The sequence below is a fragment of the Nannobrachium achirus genome (assembly GCF_963921795.1).
Source record: "Nannobrachium achirus genome assembly, chromosome: 13".
NCBI classification, from domain to species: Eukaryota; Metazoa; Chordata; class Actinopteri; order Myctophiformes; family Myctophidae; genus Nannobrachium; species Nannobrachium achirus.
Genome location: NC_137833.1, coordinates 25,527,110 through 25,545,302, shown reverse-complemented (window position 1 = coordinate 25,545,302; position 18,193 = coordinate 25,527,110). Strand labels below are relative to the sequence as shown.

General features: G+C 40.4%; 1 protein-coding gene across 1 annotated transcript; it reads left to right on the top strand.

Annotated features, from left to right (window-relative positions):
- The first annotated feature begins 4,021 nt into the window (after positions 1–4,021).
- On the top strand, positions 4,022–17,546 carry hells (helicase, lymphoid specific). The gene is made up of 23 exons (XM_080740137.1): positions 4,022–4,200; positions 4,313–4,419; positions 5,054–5,166; positions 6,284–6,406; positions 7,640–7,681; positions 7,773–7,800; positions 8,193–8,254; positions 8,376–8,417; positions 9,059–9,286; positions 9,383–9,565; positions 10,108–10,251; positions 10,787–10,983; positions 11,224–11,320; positions 11,724–11,885; positions 12,300–12,433; positions 12,592–12,736; positions 13,311–13,394; positions 13,661–13,780; positions 14,290–14,406; positions 14,880–15,039; positions 15,368–15,470; positions 15,767–15,843; positions 16,308–17,546. Exons 1-23 carry the CDS (start codon positions 4,193–4,195, stop codon positions 16,394–16,396), a joined length of 2,565 nt encoding a protein of 854 aa, XP_080596263.1. The 5' UTR covers positions 4,022–4,192; the 3' UTR covers positions 16,397–17,546.
- Positions 17,547–18,193: the final 647 nt, after the last annotated feature.

Sequence of the window (18,193 nt, the reverse complement as noted above, 5' to 3'; positions counted from 1 at the left end):
CACACACACACACACACGCACGCACGCACGCACACACACACACGCACGCGCACGCACGCACGCACGCACGCACGCACGCACGCACGCACGCACACACGCACGCACGTACAAACATGTTGCTCAGACATACCCAAAATGAAAGAGAATACATTCTGAGAAGAAATGGGATGATTCCTGGTCCTCATCTTATCTGATTAATATGTACGTTCGGCCTGACCTGACCTGACTTGACTGGATAACAGTGGGGTTACTTTCAAGTGTAGTTATTCAAAGCAAGAATTGTTATTCTTTTTATTTTTGGTTTCAATGTATTTTTATTTATGATTTATGATTGTCTTTTTATGTTAGTTTTTTCTGCAATAAAGACAAAGTTATATATCTCTGCTGTCGGGCCGAAACCTCCTGACTCTAAAAGGTTCATTTTCGGGAAAATGAGCTTGTGTGGAGTTAGGAGGTTTTGACCGAAGGGCTTTATAGGACGTAAAGGGTGTTCAATAGCACATATTTATGAAAAAAAGAGAGGGCCAATCGGGTGGAGTTAGCTGATTTGACAGAAAGTGTGGAGTTAGGAGGTTTAACCAACACTCAGCTGTAAAGGGTGTTCAATAGCCCTGATTTATGCCAAACAATCAAAAACCTCAAAAATGGAGTAAAGAGGTTTTGGCCAGACAGTGACGAAAATAAAACAAGATTTTACTTCGGAAAAGAGAAATGACTTTTGGTAAAATATTGAACTGGATAAATGGCTACAGATAGTCAACAGTGTTATGTCAAAACATGCCAGGGCATTACCAAATATGGGCATTCCCAGATATGTCCTTAATATCGATGACATTGGGACAGGGATCTCCATAAGCAGGGCCTTGGCAAGTTAGGGCCTGGTTTTGATGCCTGGGGATCTCCATATATGGGCATAAGGGGGTACCCTAACAGGGCATCATCTGGGAATGCCCATACTGTATATTGACATTGTATTTATTTTAAAATGTGTGTCCTTTATTAATATATAATCATATACATATATGGACTTAATATTAACGTTTTCGGGGAAGGTATAGGGTGTAAATCAGAGTAAAGCAGCCTCTTGGACCAGTTAGGGCCTGGGATTGATGACATCAGAAATCTCCATATATGGGCATAAAGGGGATTTTGTTTCTGGGAATGACCATATATGGACTTTTTATTGTATTTTATCCTTTATTAATAATAATATGTATCCATATACATACAATATATGTTATGCCCATACTGTACATAGATCCCTATCTGAACCAGCCACACAGATATGGGCCTTGCCTTTGCCATCTGGCCAGTGATATATATCGATGACATCAGGGATCTTCATATGGGCATAAAAGGGATACCCATATATGGACTTTTACATAGGTGATGTCACCTGTGATGTCACAGTGACGAGGGAAGCAACCGGTAAAAATGTGTACTGACTGACTGACTTACTGATTGATTGATTGATTGATTGATTGATTGATTGATTGATTGATTGATTGATTGATTGACTGACTGACTGACTGACTGACTGACTGACGAGCTGTGACATGTCTCATGGTATACTGTGACCTTGTCCTTCGGTTGCAACTACAGTGCAAGTGCTTGAAAGCATGCTCAATAATATTTCCCTGCCCTTTACTGTCACTTTCACCATATCATTTGGTAAACACCGCCATCTTATGGTTAGATATGGTATTGTCCTACGTTCACCATATCTGATACATTGGATTGCAGGCCATGATCAATGACGTTTTGTCTTCAGACAGAAGTTTCTATCAGTTCAGCATCACTCAACATGCCTTCGATGTTGTAATTATATGCCTTCACGATGTTGTAATTATAAGCCTTCACATAGAGATACTACCCTTTGTTCTCTGCTCACCTCTTGCAGTTATAAGCCTACATTCATGAACACAATTCAGAGTTATGCTGCAGATATAGCAATGATGAATGCACTGAACACATTTTTGAAACAACAAGCAGAAACAGTGACTCTTAAAGGTTAATATAGAAGGAATTCAGGGATAACAATCTGTTTTAATTATGAGATAATTTTAATGTTTTAATGTTGCTACTCTATCCATTTAGTATCATTATTAAAATCTATCATAGTATAGTACCAGCATAAGCCAGGGGTTTTCAAACTTTTTTTTGACTCAGGTCACCCCTTTAAATAACCTTTTCATCCTCGGCACCCCTGAATTACACTGTTATTTCTTAGAATCTTATATCATATTATACACTAGGTAAATATGCATCTTTCCACCTGAGATTGATTGATTGATTGATTGAAGTAGCCTATTTATTAGAGGTTTGCATAGTAAAAGGGTTTCATGACAGTATAGGCCTACAGTTCACTGCATGGTACAAGGTCAGCTAAAAGAATAAGCTCAGGAAAGCCGAGGCTTATTTACATTGAGATCCTTTTTTTTTATTCATATAACATTGAATGACAGACAGATAGAACACAGTAGAAAAAAAGGTTAGGGTTAGGGTGGGGAACATGATGCAAAAATCAAATAAAAATGAATTTACAATAGGGACAGGAGGAGGAATAGGCTAAGTTTCCTGTTACCAGTTTCGAGTAGCAGCCGCCTGTAAGTGGCTTTTTAGAGAGGTTTTAAAGGAAGTTAGGGATTTGCACTCCTTTAAGGCCTTCGGTAAGGCCGAAATGTTCTAGCGGTATAGCAGGAGAACAAATTTGACCCTTTGTTTGAGACGAATCTGGGTTGAACATGATCTGTGGCGCTGCCTCTGGTGTTGTAATTGTGGCATCCTTGACGTTTTGGAAGTATTTCGTCAGGTGGGTATCTTAGCGGTGTAATGTAGACTATCTTAACACCAGGCAGGCCCATTGCAAGTGTGAGCCACCCCACACGCTTGAAAAGACAGCAGATCTACAAGCTCACTATGTGTTGTAACTTGTAAGCTTGTAGATCTGTTGTTTTTGGTGAAGAGAGTTGAGGTAGATGGAAAAACAACTCATCAAGTACACTCAAATCAGGTCTGTTTTACTAGGCATAGAGAGCAAGTGGAACTGAAAAAGCAAAAACCAAAATGTGAAATGCCCAACCACCAGCCATCAAAAACCACCATAAAAGACAATTTGCAAGTCTTCTAGCTTGCCAAAATAAATTACCCCCAATGTATGTCTGTCTGCTCTATTGATTTTGTCTTGTCTTGTCTTGTCTTGTATTTGTATGTCTTTGGATAGGCTACATAGGGCCACAAGTTTTGTGTTATCCTTTTGGCATTATTGTATAACTGCTTCGTAGGCCTATGTATCTCTATCTATCTATCTGTCTGTCTGTCTGTCTGTCTGTCTGTCTGTCTGTCTGTCTGTCTGTCTGTCTGTCTGTCTGTCTGTCTGTCTGTCTGTCTGTCAGTCAGTGTTAGAATTCTCCAGTAAATTCCCGCGGAAAGAGATGTATACAGAGCATGACAACAATGACCGCCCACTTCCTTGACAATATTACTTTCATAACCCCACACACACACACACACACACACACACACACACACACACACACACACACACACACACACACACACACACACACACACACACACACACACACACACACACACACACACACACACACACACACACACACACACACACACACAGGCACATGGTCACATTGTTGAAGCAACTGGAGCTGGTGGAGCATACCCTACTCGCGGGAAATTTTGACAGGGATTTGCCACAACGGGGTAGTTCGTACTTAAATAGAATTAGACTCGTGTCCTCAGCCGCTGACATACTCGTTTATTTTGGAGCGCATTTGTTTATCGTTGTCATATTTCAACACTCAATAGAGTTTGATATCCTTATGTACTGATAAATAAAATAACTATCGATACAGTTATGTCTTATACACCCCCATTTGAAGTATATAGTGGTTCATTCCATACTGGCGCGAAACTGTAGCGTCCCGCCCACAGTGACAACACTTTGCAGCAAGCTGCAGCCGTACAGGTTAGGATACACAGGAGACACTAGCACTAGCATAGCGCTTCTGTTTCACACAATCACATTGCATTTATTTTGTTGGCGGCCGTGCTTTCTGGCTGAGGAAACCTGCAGCTTGGATAACCATCTTTCTGGTGTAACTCGCAACTGCGACCTAGGTGTTACTGTTTTGTTGAAGAACAAGACATTGTCAACCTTTTGGGAACAACTATGAGCTGGTGAGTTCAGTGGACGACATTGCTACTAGCTTACATTTAAATCGATTAACTCAAACTATGTGTTGTATTATGCACTTGGTTATAATAAGTCTTTGTTTTCTTTCATTAAAAGTGTAAAGGAGGAAGAAGAATCTCGCAGTGTGTCCCCCCAGTGCCCCAAACCTGACGAGTCGGAGGAGCCTCTTGGTACAGCCATGGAGACTGGATTAGCTGCAGATGGTAAAACTCCCTCGTCTTTGTCGTCAAGAGACTCATGATAGTTTATAGTCATGTAGTGTGACCGATGATTGAATGAATGAAATACTCCACAACGAGACCAATATTCATATATACAGTAAAACCCTTAGTTAGTATACCCACTACCCCCCCCCCCCCCTTTTATGTTTTTTTTTTCTTATTTCCTTTCCTTTTTTTCTCTTTCCTTTACTTTTCTTCACATCTGAACTATGGGATTTTATGTTACATATCGTTGAAGCTCCTTTAATTAAACTACGGGAGTGTGCAATGTGGGTGCAAGGTTCAAAGCCCTGCCATGCTGCATTGTGACAGGAAATAGCCATATGGCCACTTGGTAGGTTAGGTAGGAACTTAACGAGAAAACTGGAATGCAGTGCTGTTTGTGTATTACATTTAAAATATGAATGCAGAACACAAATCTCTGTATATTCTGCACTGTCCTTTTGAACCTATTTAGCCCTAATCATTCTTATGGATGCATACTACTGTCTGGTGGGATACCCATCCGGATCCATTCAGCTAGCCTACACAATGTCAAAAGTGAAAGAAAGATGCATTATTATTTATTCCATGGTGTGGATTGGCTGTGAGTGTTTTCTGATTTTTTTTCTTGAAGGTGATGCTGGGAAAACGGAGGGCACAGAAGTAATAATCACTGAGCAAATGAAGAAGGAAGAGGAGAAGTTGAAGGAGGAAAACGAGAGAAAGGAGAAAGAATTCGAGGACCAGGTTTGTATCTTAACATTTTCACATACATTTGAATCGATTTCTCCTTTATTTCCTGGTATTGTTGTTTTGGGCCTCAACAACACCTTTGAATGCCATTTTATTTATCGTTACTGTCGGGGCAGAAACCTTATCTCCATATTTAAACTTTTTATGTCTTGGTTAGTAGATTAATGCCTTACTTCATCGTATAAGAGTGTCACAAAATTTGTGAAAATAGCTGATCTAGAAGTTCACAATGTGTTGCGACACGTTATGAACTTTTAGATTAGCTATTTGCACTGTTTTAAAATGTTTTGAAATGATGATGGTGATGAAAAAGAAATACAAGGTGTCTGCTTGACAGCAATGATATGTTTATTTTTGTATTTATTTGGGGCAGGGTGACCTGATATTACTATACTACTACTACTACTAATAATAGTCCTCTGATTTTAGGGGCGACATAGCTGAATGGTTAGGTAGCCCGCCGGGGGAACCAGAGCCCCTGGTTGTCCCTGGTTCGGATTCCAGGCCAGGGTAGCAATGTCGATGTGTGTTCCTGAGCAAGACTCTTAACCCCTAATTCAGTGGTTCTCAAACTTGGGGCCCAAATTATTTTGTGGGGTCCCCAGATGATTAGCTTAATGGGAAAATAAATAAATGTCTCAACGGTAAACAAACTAACATAAGTGTATACAGGGTATCTGCACATTTATAAAGTGACAATTTAAGGATTTTCAAGACCGTTTAATACCAAACATGGCCAAACTGTCAAATATTAAGTAAGCAAGAGGCGAACATTGTGAAAATAGCCAATCTACATGCTCTACATGATCGATCTACATGAGCATGTAGATCGGCTATTTTCACAATATTTATCTGTGGAAGCGAGTCATATTAAATGTAATACCTACAATTCCAAGTGCTTGTCAGGGTGGTGGTCCAATTCCAAGTGCTTGTCAGGGTGGTGGTCCCCAGTTCATGTTTATTTTGGGGGTCACGGCATGAAAAGGTTTGAGAACCCCTGCCCTAATTGCTCACACGCTCCTTGTGGGCAGCGAATCAGCCGGGTTGGGCTGAGAATACTGAATTTCCCCCTCGGGAGTAAGTAGGTAACTATTATTATTATTATCTCCAGGCGAGGGAGCTGATGGAGACTCAGTCTCATGAGGCACGTTTCAAGAGGCTGCAGCATCTTCTGGAGAAGAGCAACATCTACTCCAAGTTCCTGCTGACCAAGATGGAACAGCAACAGCAGGAGGTAAAAAAAAGATTGCATCAAATGATATTATCAGTCAGTGGGGTCGGATGTTAATTTAAATTAGTTAAGATTTCTAGGAAAGAAGTTTTATTTAATCATACCCATTTTTCTTTATCACATTCCGATATCTTAACATTCTTTTTGCCTCACCAATATTTTAATGAGTAGCACAACAAACTATTTAATGATGCTCAAGATGTGAGCTTCTTGACTATTCAACTATGTGAAGAGTGCTGAATGAAATGTTTTAATATCATCCATTTGACAAGTATTCCAGGGAAGAACAGCAGATGGCAGTGGTGGGATTGTATACCACTATACCAGGCAGCACACACAGGCATGTGTGGGTTTAAACCACACCTTGTAGGTGAAAATGGCTAATCTAAAAGCTCCCAATGCATTGTGAGCTTGTAGATCAGCTATTGTCACTTTGTGACACCCATCGTACAACAAATTATAAAACAGGACTTAAGTGGTTTAACTACTATTATCATTGAGAACTCCATAGTATATGAATAATCTAAAAGCTCCCAATGCATTGTGAGCTTGTAGATCAGCTATTGTCACTTTGTGACACCCATCGTACAACAAATTATAAAACAGGACTTAAGTGGTTTAACTACTCTTATCATTGAGAACTCCATAGTATATTATGTTCCATTTCCATCTACCTCACTGGGTAATCATGGCTCTGGAAGAGTATTTCTGTAGAGGTCACAGAATCGGCTGATGCATTGAAACTGGCGGGTAGGTTAATTAGAGTGAGCACAGGAATTCATAAGTCTGTGCCCTTCATGACTCCTCCTTGAGTTTGGGTCAAATGTTAAAAAGGTAGTAATTGCTTTCCTGACGTTGATAAGGGCAGTGGTTAGGACCCCAGCACGTTTACTTCACTGCTGGCATAAGATCAAAACCCAATTGAGACTTCAAGTACTGCAGTCTTTGCATGTGTACCGTCTGTCTCAGACTCTCAGTAAAGAAATGATAGCTGTGGGAGTGGACTGCTGCTCATCACCATTTTACTCCTGTCTTTTAAAGTAATCCCCAAGAAATGACATTGAACCTTTTGATTGACCATATCTAATCATACTATTTTTGTTAATGTATTTATTATTTAGGTATGCGTTTAAACACGTGAAAACCAAAGTAGTTAACAAGCCATTCATGTCACTTAGTGTGTCGTGACAAAACAGTATCACATTGATGTTTTTATTTTTTTTATTCCCATCTCAGGAGAAACTGAGGAAGGAGAGGCTTATGAAGAAAGCCATGAAGGTGAGGGGAGGTTTCTGGCTTGTGAAAAATTATTATACAGAAATGTTTATATTCATTGCTGAACTGCCATTTATTCCCTCATTGTTTACAGAGCCCTGATGGAAAAGCAGCTAATAATGGTGAGTACTAAGTTGTCTGCATTAAGTAGTTCATTTTAACCATTTTAGATTTTGAGTATTTTTTGTATTCTGATTTTTAATTATTGTATTATGAATGCGATTCTTGCAAAACACATTTTTGGACACTGCTCCTACAGATTTTGCCGTAAAATCACGCAAAGTGGTACACAGTATCTCTAAAGTCATGTCATCAATATGGATCTGAGTTATGAAATAAAAGTATTCAGTACAACACAATTCGAACATAACACTCAAAGAATACAAATATAATCAGTAAGTCAGTAAGCACACAACTGGAATGATCAAAATAAGGATTTGCCTACACACAAAAGGCAGGTGGTAACAAGTGTAGGGTGATTATTATCAGATTAATTTTATTTTTCTGTCTGTAGATGACAAAAAGAAGAAACGGAAAAGGGATGACTACAAGATTTCTGATGTCATGTCTAAAGAAGTAAGCTCCTGTTTAAATATCTGTATATGACACATAATATACATTTTGTCAACTTGTTTAACTATAATGTACTTGTTTTCTCATGTATTGCTGTTTTCTTTCCCCCTTTTTTTACTTTCAGGAAATCTTGTCCAAGGCCAAGAAAAGTAAAACGGATGATACGGTAAATAAAGTGAAATGTTATTTCATGTTTTTTGGACGTTTCTTAAGTGCAAACTGCCACACAGTGCAGCGCATGCAGATACTTTTTGGCACACTGTTACATTCATACCATGGGTCAAATGTGCAGCAATTGTTTTGGCATCTGTTTTTTTATGTGACTTTAGTAGGTCAACAGTGTGAGCGCACGTGTGCAGTATGTAGATAAACACTCAAGCCATCCAGCTGACTCCCTTATCCAGAGTAATTTAAAACAATGTTTTGACAATGGACAGAATCAGTAGCAAAAAGTACCATGGTCAGACGATGTCCTTACAATATTCCTATGATCCTAATAAGATTGTATAACAGAGAAATATTTGGGGGATGAAACATTACAGATGAGAACTAAGGAAAGAAGCAGTGAGCTGTTGAAGTGAGTAGTGGAGGAGGGGAAAAAACAAGAGTCTCTCCAGTGAAAACCTGGGCCATTTTCCAATTGATGAAAGTTTAAAACGGCAGAAAGTAGTGTGAGGGAACTACTGTATTTATTGCTGTATTTATTGTGCTTTGTCTTTATGGCTGTTTTTCAGAGGTGCTATATACATCGAGTTTGTTTTTAATATTAATACATGGTACCCTACTGTGTGTCCTCTTCCCTTCCAGGAGCAGGATACTGCCACCAGATCGGTGAATGCACAGGATATAGAGAACATGACAGACTCCAACACGGAAATCAAAGACCGTCTCGCTGAGACCATGCGAGACAATGCCAAGCATCTCCTGGACCCCGACAGGAAGGTGAACGGCCAGCCGGTTCCTCTTCAGCAGCCCACACTCTTTACTGGAGGGCTGATGAGGTGGTACCAGATAGAGGGCATCGAATGGCTGAGGGTGAGACACCTTTTTTTCTCCCTCTCTTGCTCCCTCTCTGTCATAGTGCCTCTCTCTCTTATGTTCTAATGTCAACTCCGCTGTGTTGTGCGTTAGATGCTATGGGAGAACGGTATCAATGGGATCCTGGCTGATGAGATGGGTCTTGGAAAGACCATTCAGTGCATCGCCCACATCGCCATGATGGTCGAGAAGACCGTGAAGGGGCCCTTCCTGGTGGTGGCTCCGCTCTCCACCCTGCCCAACTGGGTCAGCGAGTTCAGACGCTTCACACCAGAGGTACCGAGACTCCTGACCCTCTATTACTGGTAGAAATGGTGGGCTGGGATTTGCTTGTGAAAATGGCAATTTAGAAGCTGAGGATGTGGAATTTGCCTCGGGGAGTTGCTGTCTGACCATTTTGACATGTTTCTTGATTAATTCCGTATTTTGGTTTGGACTGGCAGTGCAAAAATGTATGTCAACAAGTACGTGAATTTTGAGGTCCACACACATCGACTCTGCATCAAAATCTGACCTTGTCATTGTATTAAGACTCTAAAGTCATGTCATCGACATGGATCTGTCCCATTTTCCCTCCTGATTGGCTACCATTGCCTTCTAAAGTTTATGTATGCGACCTGACGGTCGCTTATCTCCCGATTAGGCAGTCTTACTGGTTTTTATATTGTCTTGTTTCTTTGTTTCTTTACTCGGTGCTATTTGTAAAGCATGTTCAGGTATACTACACTGTAGTATACCTGAACATGCTTTAGTAACTACAGTATGTCGCTAAAGAACCTGAAAGCTGTAGTATAATTGTCTTATTTGTGTTGTTTCAGGTGAGTGTAGTGCTCTACCATGGCACCCAGCCCGAGAGGGCTAAACTCTTCAAGCAGTTCAGGAGGCCTCAGGGCTCCCTCCACATGTATCCAGTTGTCATCACCTCCTTTGAAATTGCCATGATTGACAGGAAGATTTTGCAGGTATTGTTTATGCCTCTTTCTGTGTCCATACATAGAAATCGCTGCATGCGCCCGGAGTGAAATTAGTTTTGCTTGCTTAATCTGCCTGGATGGAAAGCTGCATGAATAAATTATAAATTCAATTGGGGCATTGTCACCATTGGTTGTAAAAGTATCAGTACTGCAATGTAGAAACACTTTTACAAGTAAAAGTCTGGAATTCAAAATGTACTTGAGTAAAAGTACAAAGGTATAATTTAAAGTCTTGAGCATAGCAGATCTACAAGCTCATGATGCTTTGAGCTTATTTTCAAATGGCAGAAATGTACCGGTATATAATTTGGAATTAATGTATTTTTTGTTATAATAATGAAAATCTACAAAGTAACTAAAGTTTTCAAATTGTAGTGGCATAAAAGTACTGAAAACTGGAAATACTCCAGTAAAGTACAATGTGTGTGTATAAATTGTACTAGTAGTAGAGTATTGAGTAAATGTACTTATTTACCTTACACCACTTGATTGTCGCCAACCGCTCTCCCTCCTCAACGTGCAGCGTTTATCCTGGAGGTACCTGATCGTAGACGAGGGTCACCGTATCAAGAACATGAACTGCCGTCTGGTGCGTGAGCTGAAGCTTCTCCCCACCGACAACAAGCTGCTGTTGACGGGGACGCCTCTGCAGAACAACCTGGCGGAGCTCTGGTCCCTCCTCAACTTCCTCCTGCCTGATGTCTTTGATGACCTCAAGAGGTATGGGATGGTTTCTACCATTATTTCTGTACAATGGCCCCATTCCAAAGCTACAGTGTTATGAAATATTTCTTTGTTTGACACGTGTCAGTCTTTCAGGTGACAAATACAATTGTAGAATAGTTTGTTCCGCTTTAGGAATTTGCTTCACATATTTTATAAAGCAACTTTTTGTTTAAATCAGCAGTTTGAACAAATGCAGCTAATGGACACTAATATGTTTTTGTTTGCGTACTGTAGTTTCGAGTCGTGGTTTGACATCGACTCCATCCGCGCAGATGCAGAGAACGTGATGGCCAACGAGAGGGAGCAGAACGTATTGACCATGCTCCATCAGGTCAGTCCTCTCAAGCCCAAGTTGTGATTGGTTGCGCACAGGTGTCACCCACCGAAAATAGCCGAGCAAGAAGCTCACAATGTGTCTAGTCCCACTTTTACTTTTCTGTATTGAGATGGCAAAAAGAGACTTGCTTCTGGCAAGGTTTGACCATGTTGGTTCCAGAGATGAGCGTCCACAGTCACACCACATAACATACAAAGCAACAAAAGAAAACATGGCATAATGGGAAGAACAGTCGAGATTGAAAAAATCAAAACAAAAGAATCCTTATCCATTATCACTCGTTTATTGTTTTGTGAATGCCTTTGGGGAACTTGTGTTGGCCATTGTGATATTAACTGGAAAGGGAAAAGGAAACTATGAGAAGGATGCTGACGAGATCTCTCCCTCTGGTCTCCAGATCCTGACTCCGTTCCTCCTGAGAAGGTTGAAGTCAGACGTTACACTGGAGGTTCCTCCCAAGAAGGAGATCATTGTTTACGCTCCTTTGACCGCCAAGCAGGCCAGCTTCTACAAAGCAGCGGTCAACAAGACTATTGCCAAGATGCTGGGACAGGAGAAGGTAACATGGCACACCTTCAACATGCACTGAATCCCCTCTTTTTAATCCATTAGTTTTCAGACTTTAATTTAATTCTGACGTTTCAATAAGACTGCCTGTCAATCATCACAATGGAAAGATTCAAACTTAGATTAGGGTTAGGGCTTAATTGTAACTTGCTGAAACATTCAGTTTGGGCTGCAACTATCTATAAAGAAAATGATCGATTACCTTTAATATTAATCAAAAACGTATCTTTGTAATTTTTTACATCAACAAATGCATTGTGGGCTTGTAGATCTGCTATTCTCACTATTCTAAAACATTATTTGGCCAAAATAAGGATCATTGATTATTTTTAGTAAATTATATTTTATCATCAATTAAATAATAAGTTTGAAGGCTAACATTCTGTCCCCCTGTATTCTCATTCAGGAGGAGAAAGCAGTGGAGGTGAACAGCACTACTGGCAGGGCAATGCGTTCCCGGAAGAAAGTGAACTACGAGGAGATGGAGGAAGACGACCTGGTGAAGTACCTGGAGACAGTCCGCAAGGAGATGGAGGAAAGGTCAGCACCTGCTCTACTGTGTCCTTTCATTTAGCAACACACTCTATTTTATTTGGCCTATTATAACACCACCAGGAGGCCAGAATAACCTTCCTGACCTGGTGGAGACCTGTTGAGTCTTTTTGAGCCATGCCTCCATATTCTCCTCCTTCCTCCAGCTCCAAAGAAGTGGTAGAGGTAAAGCTCCCTTTGGACGCCGAGGTTAACCTGAAGATGAGAAACATCCTCATGTTGCTGAGGAAGTGTTGCAACCACCCTTACCTGCTGGAGTACCCACTGGACCCCGCCACGCAGGAGTTCAAGGTATGGTTCATATTTAGCAGTTTGTATAACCTGCCAACGCACCTGTTTTGGCCAGCAGTCTCCTGTTTTGTGACCATTTCTCCTGGCAAGCTCCAGTTCACCCCCAAAATGACTTATTTTTTTCTTCGATTGATTACTCATGCCATGGAGACTTGTTTTTTTGTCGACACAATGACCTAAGGCACGAAAAGTGAGGGAAAATAGGGTACCCTGACCGTTTCCCCATCCACTGCCATTAATTTGGGTCCCCAACCAGGGCCATGCATCCGGGTTACTTTCCAGAATCAATGGGGTTAAATTTATTATAATCACATTTTTGTCTTAGGAATGCAACAAATACAATTTCTTTTGAACTGAAGTCTCCATGGCATGAGTAATCAATAGAAAGAATGTCATTTTGGGGGTGAACTACTCCTTTAAGCTCTCGTTTTGGGGGATTTTTCATTTTTTACCTAGCAACCTAGCCCGCTCTACAAGCTCATGTCTTCCCTCTTTTATTCCTGAAGCGTGCTCTTATTTTCCTAATTTTTATTTTTACGCACTGCTATAATGTGTCTTTGTTTGCGTCTTGCAGATCGATGAAGAGCTGGTGAAGAGTTCAGGGAAGTTTCTTATCCTGGACAGACTGCTGCCTGCTCTGAAGGAAAGAGGCCACAAGGTAAAACGGATAAGTCACAATCATTCAACTTATTTGAGCTTTAAAGTCATTTATGACACGTTTATGTGACCATTTTAATGCATGATAATTGTACGATAGTTATTTAATGACTAATCCTCAATTATGTTGATGATTGATTTGCAATACTACTTTTCATACATGGCCAGTAATATGTATAATATATATGTAAAATTATACAGAAGGAAACCTTTAAATCCTATATTATTTACTGATGTTTGTGATTTTATTTGTGTTTGTGTGTGTAGGTGCTGGTCTTCAGTCAGATGACATCGATCTTAGACCTCCTGATGGACTACTGCTACCTGAGAGACTTCCAGTACAGCCGACTGGATGGCTCCATGTCCTATGTAGATAGAGAAACCAACGTGAGTGTGTGGTATTTGATTCTCTGAATTACTGTTACTAAAGGCTCATTACTGTACTAAACCACCACTACAGAGACTGGAGTTGGTGACCTGCAGTGCGCTCTGTGGAACACAACACAGTGGTGGGAAGCCGGCAGGGGATGGTGTCCTTATCCCTACACCAGCGACTCCTGCCGGTTGTCCTCAGTGTTGATCGTCGACTAAAACTATGTCTGAAAAATGTTCATCGACTCCCTTTTTTTTTTCTTTTTTTTTTCCCACTATTTTTTTACTATTTTTCAACTAAATAAGAACGATATAAAAACTAAGCTATGAACAACAAAAACTAAGCTATGAACAACAAAGCTAAGACTATATTCACAATTTTGTCAACAAACTAACAACTAGCCTAAACTCTTAGAGAGGGACTAATGGAAAAGAGATCTGGTAGAACTCAAAGAAAAGTAATTTTATGTTTTGGTTGCGCTCGGGTGTTGTGCTTACTATGAGTTTTTGTTTCTCTCCCCCAGATGACCAAGTTTGCCACAGACCCAGACGTGTTCTTGTTCCTTCTGAGTACCAGGGCAGGAGGCCTGGGCATCAATCTGACGTCCGCTGACACCGTCATCATCTTCGACAGTGACTGGGTGGGTTCATCAGGGTCATAATACTTGCCTTTAGGGTATTTCTGCTTTAATTATTGGAAGGTACAGTGGGAAATGAAGGCTGGGGGGGACAAAAACATTGTCTGGTTTAACCCATTTAGACCGGAACCCCTTTACGTAACTAGCCAACAACCCTAAGTTGTTATGTACAGTATATAGCAAGCAACATACATTTTTTGTAATGTTTTTAAATAAATATTTGAACTTTTTCAGAAAACTGGATTTAGAATCTTTTTTTTTTTAGAATTGGCCTCCAGTCTAAATGGGCTAAGGAACATCAGTTCCATGATGTGTTTTATCACGGAATATAAGATTGTTCAGAATGAATGCAAAGCTTTGCCATATTTTCTAAAGTATAAAGTTAGCTGTGTGTGTGCCTGAGATGGCTTGATAGTTGTGTCTGTGTTCTGTCTGAGGTAAATAATGCAAAGTGTCATTACGATTCCCCTCACCAGAACCCCCAGGCAGACCTCCAGGCCCAGGATCGGTGCCACCGCATCGGACAGACCAAGCCGGTGGTGGTGTACCGCCTGGTGACGGCCAACACCATCGACCAGTCCATCCTGGAGCGCGCTTCAGCCAAGAGGAAGCTGGAAAAGATGATCATCCACAAGAGTGAGTGTCTTTGAAAAAAGGACCCCTGTTTGATTGTCCTTATCACACGTATGGTACTTACAACATCATTCTGTAGATTTGTTACTGTGAAACCAGCATCATGTAGGCTGGGGTACCAGGCTGCAACAGTGAATATGGAGAGTAATAATCTTGACATGAAAGTGTCTACCTTATGGAGCTGTGTATACACGAAACGGTGATATTATGTCCTCTACTCGATGGCGTTGGTCGGCTCTACTCATTTTGGCATCCATACTGGTGTTGAAATGTAATGTACGTTTGTCTGTTTTCTGTCATATACTCACTCCTGTCTCTTTTTATTCCTCAGACAAGTTCAAAGGAGCACGTACAGAGCTGAACCAACCAGCAGCAAAGAGCATCCTTGATCTGGATGAACTGGTGGAAATGTTAAAGAACAGAAACACTGCCAAGTAAGGAACCATGACTGGATATCGAGTTCTCTTTTCTCTTTTCATTTTAACCACATGAATACTACTGTCCCTATTTTGGGGGCAAACATTTGACAAAAGTAGCTCTATAAATGCTTCTACTTTCTCACAACTTGTCACATTATGACTCATTGTGAGCTTGTAGCTCTGCTATTTTCTGAAAGGTTTGGGGTACGGGGGGAAAATGGTTCAACATGAAATTGTTACATTAAAATTATTTTCTTGAAGTAAAATGTTAAATTGTAATTCATGCTTTTGTGACCTTGTTTCATCTTCAGGGAGATGAAAAGTATCAAGGGGAAGGTAATCAGTGATGAGGACCTGGATAATCTGCTGGATCGAAGTGACTTGATGGGTGAATAAAATACTTGATCATTGTTTTAAATTACAATATTGAACACAGACGGGTGTTACTGAGCCTGTGCCTATATGACTAACGATGGTTAAGTCTGCCATGCTATTTAGCTTGAAACCTGCCCAAAACTGCTAAATGAATTCAATCAAATATGGAATTGAGACCGAAGGTCACAGTTTAGTATGTAAAACAGCACATCATGTCTCCGTCCATCTGTCTGGATGTGCACGCTTTTTTACGGTCCATGGATGCTTTGGTAAATGTAAACAACGGGCTTGTCATGTACTACCCTGATGCATTTCAGGATTTAACAACTATATGTACAGTTGTACACATATGCACTGCAGGCATACTGTACACAAATTAAATACAAAGAAGTTGTTTGTGAAAATGGAATTATAGTTGGTCATTAAGTTTGGTGCAAATCAAAGTGATGCCATTTTTCTTTATTTATTTATTTTCAGACAAGGAGAAGAGGAACTGTAAGCTGGAAAAGGGCGGCGTCTTCAAAGTGGTCGAGTCCAGTGAGTCATCAGACATCACTTTGACCTGAGCAGACTGTGGAGCAAGCCAGAGTTGTGCTTAGATGTGCGTGGGTGTCGCAGACCGAAAATAGCCGATCTACAGGCTCACAGTGCGTCACCGCTGTTTTTGGTGGGCAACACCGGCGTGCAACCAAGTATAAATCGGGCTTTATACATTCACACTCCTGAGTACATTCCCTTCACAGAACAAAGGAAGTTGAAACCTAGGACTGGATTCACTGACTGGGATCGGTATGCTGCTGTCACTGGTATTGAAGACTGTAACTACTAGAAATGTGCGGATGGGCGCTGCCTCCGATGTCACCCGAATCCGCATGCGACGTCACGTGGATTCAGGTGACGTCTGATCCGCACATCTATATGCTTTTGAGGTAAAAGCGTTGTTTCTCATCGTCTGGTCCGGAGCCCACCAGGGGTCCAAATGGAACCTTGTAACTGAGAGGGTACAAATAGAACCATTGTTTTATCTTTGTAAACCACAATCTACACTCTACTTGGAGTTAATTTAACTCAAAAGTTACAGTACCATAAACGCCTGATGGTCCCCAGACCCGACAATGAGAAGCGGTGATGTAAATACTTTGTTGAACAGGCTAATCCACTGGATTAAGTCTGTTAGTCTTACCTAAAACTTGATCATATTAAAAGAAATCTGTCTTTTATTTTATTTTAAAATCTTATTTTATACTAGTAGATGTTTGGGAGCTGAACCACTGAACTTGTTATTTTGATGAAGGGGTAATTGTTGAGGGACAGAAACAAAACCTTGTCACCATCTTTTTTTTTTTCTGAATACTCTTCCAATATAGTGGCACGTTTCTGCTTGTCCCCAAGTCTTTCAAGTGTTCCACAAAGAGCATCTTCTCCTTTATGCTAATTGTCACTTAGATAGCTCTGTTTGTTGGTGACATTAACAGTAGTGTCTAACACTGGCACTACGTTCGTTCTATCTTGGCGGATGTTAATTGTGTTCACCTGATTCTCCAACCTGAGACACAAGAATAGACCTTTTTCCAGAGCGCTGCCATGTAGCTGCGGTGTCGCTGTGTGACGCGCTGCTGCTTGACACCGCAGCGATGACTGCCACTCTGAGAAATCAGTAGTAGGCTACCAGGTGTCTGAGTAGTAGTGCCAGGGTTGGGAACCACTGGTTGCCCATTAAAGACCAAACATGCTAACTAATGTATGTTTAATGTTTAAAGCACTTTCTTTCAGGGTAAAAAAAAAAAAGTTTGATTCTTTTCTACCCATATGTATGTACCTTTTTTTTTATGTTTGCGTATAAATAAACAATGTAACCTTACAATCTGTGGTTTTGTTGGTTGAAATATATTAAATGTGTGTGTGTGTGTGTGTGTGTGTGTGTGTGTGTGTGTGTGTGTATACACAATCAGATTTTAACTGTGTGTGTGTGTATATATACATATACACATATTCAGATTTTAACAAATAAGTATCTTAATATCACACCATTATACCATATAAATTAGTCTGTCAGAGGTTGCTCTGTCTGTCACAACCTGGTTTCCCACAATAACTGAATACTTTGATAGACATTCTACAAAACCAACTCAAATGGAAAATCCACCTAATAGTGTAAATGTAGATTACTCTATTATTCTTTTGGAGGCCTTTCTAAATGGGACCAGAAACTACTGTATTCAGTTGGGATTAACTACTGTATAAGGTTCAGATCAGAACATATTTTCTACTTAAAGGAGTAGTTCACCCCCAAAATGACTTTTTTTCTATTGATTAGTCACGCCATGGAGACTAGAGTTCAATAATATTTTTTGTTTTTTGTC

Coding starts and splice junctions, on each gene's coding strand:
- hells (XM_080740137.1), top strand. Junction 8,255..8,375: donor CTGATGTCATGTCTAAAGAA/GTAAGCTCCTGT, acceptor TTTTACTTTCAG/GAAATCTTGTCCAAGGCCAA. Junction 12,434..12,591: donor CGCAAGGAGATGGAGGAAAG/GTCAGCACCTGC, acceptor TCCTTCCTCCAG/CTCCAAAGAAGTGGTAGAGG.